This window comes from Oryzias latipes, chromosome 13 (genome assembly GCF_002234675.1).
Source record: "Oryzias latipes chromosome 13, ASM223467v1".
In the NCBI taxonomy this organism is placed as follows: Eukaryota; Metazoa; Chordata; class Actinopteri; order Beloniformes; family Adrianichthyidae; genus Oryzias; species Oryzias latipes.
Window position 1 is genome coordinate 31,636,902 of NC_019871.2, and position 6,000 is coordinate 31,642,901.

A 6,000-nucleotide genomic window follows, 5' to 3' on the forward strand; every position below is an offset into this window, starting at 1 on the left:
GTGCTGCCTTTTTTTGGCCAATTAGGCAACTATTAAAGATAATTTGGAGTTCAGTTAAAATTTTCAGGTTAGGGTTATTCAAATTTTTTTAGCATTTTTAGCAGATTTTTCTCAGCAATTTCTTAAATTGCCAAAGCATTTTGAACAGCCACATTCAGCAGGAAGCATTCACACTAGCATTATTGCAGGTAATGCAATGTTTCTAGTTTAATATTTTACCTTTTTAACTGTCAAATTGAATTGTGATTTTTAGTATTGACTTCTAAATTGCAAAATGTATTTTTCTATTCCAAGCCAGAATTGCATATTGAATTGTGAATTGCAATTGCAATGCCAGTAAAGATATACTCTGCCTCCCATCAGGGCTTTAAAGAATTCAGAGTCAACTTTTCTTTTGGGTATCATGAGGACAAGCTTCACAATAACTTGCAGCATCATAAGCTAGACTTGATTGAATTGGGGAGTGTTTGGCAAGGCAGTGGAAGCGCTGCATTATGGGATATGTAGTTTAATATGTTACCAGTGCTACCAACCTCTGTGCTATCAATACCAACAATATAAAATGATCTCGCTGGGCGGATATAATCCCACGTCGGGCTGGATGTGGCCTGCAGCCCTTGATTTTGACATTGCTGTAGACTTTAGAAACAACTCAAACCTAATTTTAAACAAACTTTTTAAAACAAACAACAAACTGAGCAGTTGGGGGCTTTTAAACCTCAGTGGTGGCAACCACTTTTAGATTTGGGCATTATTAGCCACCAGGTGTGGGTGAATGTAATATAATAAGATTTTCAAAACACTGCTGCAAGGCTTTCAACAGGATCGGACAAAAGGCCCCACATCACCCCAATTTGATCCTGCTTGCACTGATCAGGTGGCGTATTAACTTTGAAATAACCTTCAGAGCTTTAAATGGACAGACCGGGTTGTTTCTGCTTGTTTAATGTCCTTCACATGGATGAACATGTGGCGTCTAATGGTTATAGACAAACTATGGAATAGAATTTGTACTAATTTGTACTAATTTGTACATTTGTACTAATCTGCTTCATGAATTCAAAACAATCAAAAATAAATATAATGTAAAAATGTTGATGAAGAGTTTCTCCCATTCCTACCTTTATGTTCATTTGTCTGTCTTCAAATTTCCCCTGTGGGGACTTCCTAATCTCTTTTCCCCATTTGTCTTGTCTGTCCTTTAACTTTTTGTAAAAGCTGCAGCATTTTTCAGATGGGACACTTCAAGGTCACAGGACCCCCTCCTCCTTCTGTTACTCTCCCCTTTACCTCTCTGTCTCTCCACAGGTGAGGACACAGTACTGGAGGCCATCAAGTCTTTTGCTGAGCTCACAGATCAGGCCAGGTAATAAAAAAAATCCCATCATGCACCAGAGGAGCTTCCGTCTGAAAGCGGTCTTCTTCTTCCCTGCAGGACTGCCATTGAGAACCAAGACTGGATTAGCCTGGCTCAGCTCATGGACCAGAACTTGGACTTGCGCAGGTAGTTGATTTGGGTTTCCTCCATGCTTTGCTCCCAGATGTTCCTTGGGTTTGTTCCAGTGGTGCTCCTAAAACCTGCAGTCCCACAGCATTAAGCATCCTCCTCCGTGCCTCAGGGCTGCCAGTCTTTGGTTTGTTTCTGTCCTCATAGACTTACGTTGTGTCTGAATTCCTTCCCTACTCACTCTATAGTGTGTTCTCCATTCTGTAGTGCTGTACGAATCTATAATTCCAAAATCCAGTGCCCTAGAAATTTCCCAGAAGTCTCTGCGAAAAACCAGTGTGCATCAATGTTCACTAGATCGGTGAATATAGACCACAATGCATTGCATTTGAACAATTTTGCTGCTGATAAATGAGTGGATCTAGTTCCAAAGAGAACCAACGTCCTCTGGGCACGTCTCCTCGTGTTTGGGAAGCTGTAAAATTCATATTCTGCCAGTATGATATCAGGCTGCATGTCAATGAGGTCCAGCTGGACATCACCAGGTGAATCGTCTACATTGCAGGTAAAGGGAGACGATATCAGATGCATCTGGATGTTGGTATCAGACCGCCGCAGGGCGGAGGAGGCTTAAAGTCATCACCTCGGAAATGGTGGCAATCTGGTTCTGATCCAACTGCCTGGACCCCCACATGGGTTCTTCCAGAAAGTATTCGATTGCTGTGATGCTGAAATGAAGAAGGAAGAGCACCTGTACCTCACTGTGTGAATCCAGAAGAGAACAGTCTGTTTGGTTTTGCTTTTGCTGCTCTTGTGTACAGCATGCTAACTCCGCTCTCCCTCCAGGTCCATCTACACAGATGACTGTCTGGGTCCGGGTAACATGATGATGATTCGACTGGCAAGACAGGTAGGCGCTGCTCTCCTTGAAGCTGCGTTCGCACCAAGCGTGATTCAAGCATCGGGAGTGTCCACTTTCAACGTTAAGTCAATGTACACATGTGATCAAAGGTCCTGCGGAGCGCTTTGAGCATCAGGCATGGTGCGTCAGTCCAGTAGCAGTTCGACCGGAGTGGTGCGGTACGATTTAGGTGGCGCAACGCGTCCAGGGTTAAAAATCTGTTCTTCAGCAAGGTCGCCACATCGCGTCAACCAATCACGGACTCAGCTGTGGGCATGTTATGTGTCTAGTCATTTGATCAGTGGGTGGAGTACAAACCCAAAACGGAGGATCATTCCTAGCATTCTCATCTTGAATTTCCATCCATCCCTCCATTTTCTTAATGGATGGGATGGCGGGCCACAGATCGCCAGTCTGTCATAGGGCCCATGGGGCTGGAGCGATCCCGGGCCTCCCCAACTTTATGACTTATTTCTTATTTGCATCAAGACAATAAAAAAAGTTCCTCTAATTTTGTTTTTTATTTTATTTTTCCCTCCTTGGACTAATGCAGTACAGCAAGTCTTCACCAGCGGCCGTCATTCAGATGTAGCTCTCGCAGTAGACGGCGAGGCTCACCGTACCGGAGAGTATCTGAAGGATTCATGAACCCAGACATGGAGACGGGATTACCTATGCTTTTGTAGAGCGCTTCAAAAATAAATAAACCGGATCTCTACACATCTTCCATGTCTTCCATGCATTATAAATGAGATAAACACAGACACTGCTCCGTGTAGAGATCAGACTGAAAACAGCTGGCTATAGCTCCTGCCACACATGTCTGGGGTGTCAAGCTTTTGGACAGCAGGAAATTCGCTGCGCCTCGAATTTGTCGCGCAAATTGTGTGTGAACGCAGCTTCAGACTCACTGTAAGGAGCTGTTCAGGACACTTTCTGCTTCTGCTACTTCTTCCAGTTCGGTTCGGCAGTGAAGTTTCCTGGCAGCGGTGGCGCCGTGGTGGGGTTGTGTCTGGATCAGGCCAAACTGGTGAGGGTTAAACTCTGATAGGATATCGGAGGTTTAGTGCATAGATGGGTCCGCACAATATCAGGAAGGCATCAGCAAACCTGGGGAGACAAACCACAACATCACTTTCTATGACAACAGAGTTTTACTGATAAAAACAAGAAGGGCCACAGCCGTGTCATCAAGCTCTGAATCATCAGAACTGCTCTAACAGAAGAAAGAGGACAGTTAAATTACAATGTAACATGTGAAAAGCTCACACAGCATAATTTATCTTAATCCTATACTTTTTTTTAACCAAAAAATAAATAGGTGTCACTGTAAAAGAGGAAAATAAAAAAGATTAATGTTCTGCGTACATAATTTCTTTTACCAGAGAATTTAGGTGATGTGTGAAATTAAATTTAAGTCAAAGGACATATAAAGTGAATTATTTTACTGAACATCATGAAGAATTGAGTTTTATCACTGAATTGTTTGGCAAAAAATAAGAAAATACCCAAACGCTCAAGATACTCTTGAGTACTTTGGAGAAATGCAATTTCAAAAATGCCTACATTTATTACCACAAGTCACAAGATAAATGTTTTTGTATGATGACAATATTATGTGTCTGCCTATGTGGATTTAACCCTTGTGCTATCTTAGATGACCCCCCCTTCCATTGACGTGTTCTCCCTACCATGACAAAGATGGATAAAGGTGGAAAGATTTCATGTAATCCATGGACACCAGTGAAGATCACAAATCATTGAAGAAAAAAGGTTCAGAGCACTGTCTAGTGGGTCTAGATGACCCAACTCCCAATGTTAAAGTGCCTAGGATAGCACAAGGGGTTACAGGGATGGGGTGCTTATGTGTGTGATCCATACATTGTGTGTTCCCATGTTCCCATTTATATAAAAAGCATAAAAACTGTATGCGCATAATAAACACAGGTAAGTTAGCTGTTTTATTAATTATCTGCATTAATACACAACAAAACATTTCTAAGGACCTTGCATAGAAACATAGGAAGAGCCCGATGAACGCCATTGCGTTTGGGGAGGATGTCATGGAATCCCTATTCAGACACACAGTTTTACATACTGTAGAGATTACAGAAGAAACAAAATGGATAAGTAAAAATGTGTGAAAATACATGTTTGCTGATCAAAGCAATAAAGGTCAAAAAGCCCACTTAATCATAGAAGTTGTCCCATTGTTTAGTCATAAAGGTAAATATTGATAAACAAATCCCCCTAATAAAGGGATAAAATATAACTGTTTATCATGGATTTTTAGAATCCTATAATAATTGTTATTTTTTATCTGCTTTCCTCCCTGGTTTTGATGCCTTCCATCTAATTAGCTGTGCATTAGCTGTGCTAGATGGTGTTCAAGCTCAGCAAAATCATGTTGGGCAGACTCTAATTTGTATCTGCAACACTCTTCTAAAATATTTTAATGATGTCCTGATGGCAACTGATGCATGTGAACCTGTTGATCTTTGATTATTGGATCTGTCTGCAGCTTTTGACACAGTTGATCATGAGATCCTGATTGGCCGGCTAGAACAATGAGCAGGGCTTTCTGGGGATGGATGTACCGGTAGTCTTACCTTACAGACAGGTCTTTCTGTGTTAGAATGGCCCCTCACTCATCCAAGTGTTGCCCCCTGAAGTGGAGGATCCCTCGGGGGTCAGTTCTGTGCCAGTTGTTCTATTTACTTGCTGCCACTGGGAATGCTGCTTCAAAATCATTAGATGTACTTCCCCCTTTATGCTGACGACTGCCAAATTCATTTCCCTATATTTAAGGGACTCGACCGCACAATGAACACAATGATTGATTGCCTTGCTGAAGTTAGTTTGTGGATGTTTGGAACTTTCTTGGCCTAAATGAAAGCAAAACTGAGGTAATTGTGTTTACCACTAGTGGTCTAAAAGATCATGTTCTTGTTCTCCTCTCTCTTGATCCTTTTGAACAGTCTGTGGTCATGAACCGGGATGTTAATCTTGATGCTCCTCTGGTGCTCCACCTCCAAATAAACGCAGTGGCCAGGACCCGCTTTTTTCAGATGCAACACCTGGCTAAGATTAAGTCTTTTATATCAAAAACAAATCTTGAAATGGTCACCATGCCTTCTTGTCCAGACTAAATTATTGCAGTTCTTTCTATGAAGGCTTACCCAAGGTATCCATTGCCAGACTGCAGCTGGTCCAAAACGCAGCAGCCAGAATTATGTGGGGCAAAGAAGTTTGACCACATAACACTGATCTTGGTCTCTTTGAACTGGCTTCCAGTGGAATACTTTTTATTAAAATTCTGGTCCTTACTTTTAAGTCTCTGGCAGGTACGGCACCTTCTTACCTCTCCAGTCTGCTTTTGAAATATTCCCCTTTACAGCCCTTATGTTCCGCCAACCAGTTTGTGTTAATGGTTCCCACGTGGGTTTGCTGCGTTGGCTCCTAAACTATGGAATCAGTTGCCACAGGCGATAAGAGACGTTACGCTCTTGGAGACTTTTAACCCTTGTGCTATCCTAGGAACGTTCACATTGGGAGTGGGGTCATCTGGACCCCACAAGACAGTGCTCTGAACCTTCAATAATTTTTGATCTTTACTGATGACTTGGGTCTTGACTGACGGTCCTAATACCAT

General features: G+C 42.2%; 1 protein-coding gene across 1 annotated transcript in view; it reads left to right on the plus strand.

Moving 5' to 3' along the window:
- The window catches only part of LOC101158375, a 49,352-nt gene that overhangs the window by 23,729 nt on the left and 19,623 nt on the right, over positions 1–6,000 (plus strand). The window contains exons 19-22 of the mRNA XM_023961243.1: positions 1,309–1,366; positions 1,436–1,504; positions 2,294–2,357; positions 3,307–3,378. Coding sequence (XP_023817011.1) covers positions 1,309–1,366; positions 1,436–1,504; positions 2,294–2,357; positions 3,307–3,378 — 263 coding nt within the window. The remainder of the gene's footprint in view (positions 1–1,308; positions 1,367–1,435; positions 1,505–2,293; positions 2,358–3,306; positions 3,379–6,000) is intronic.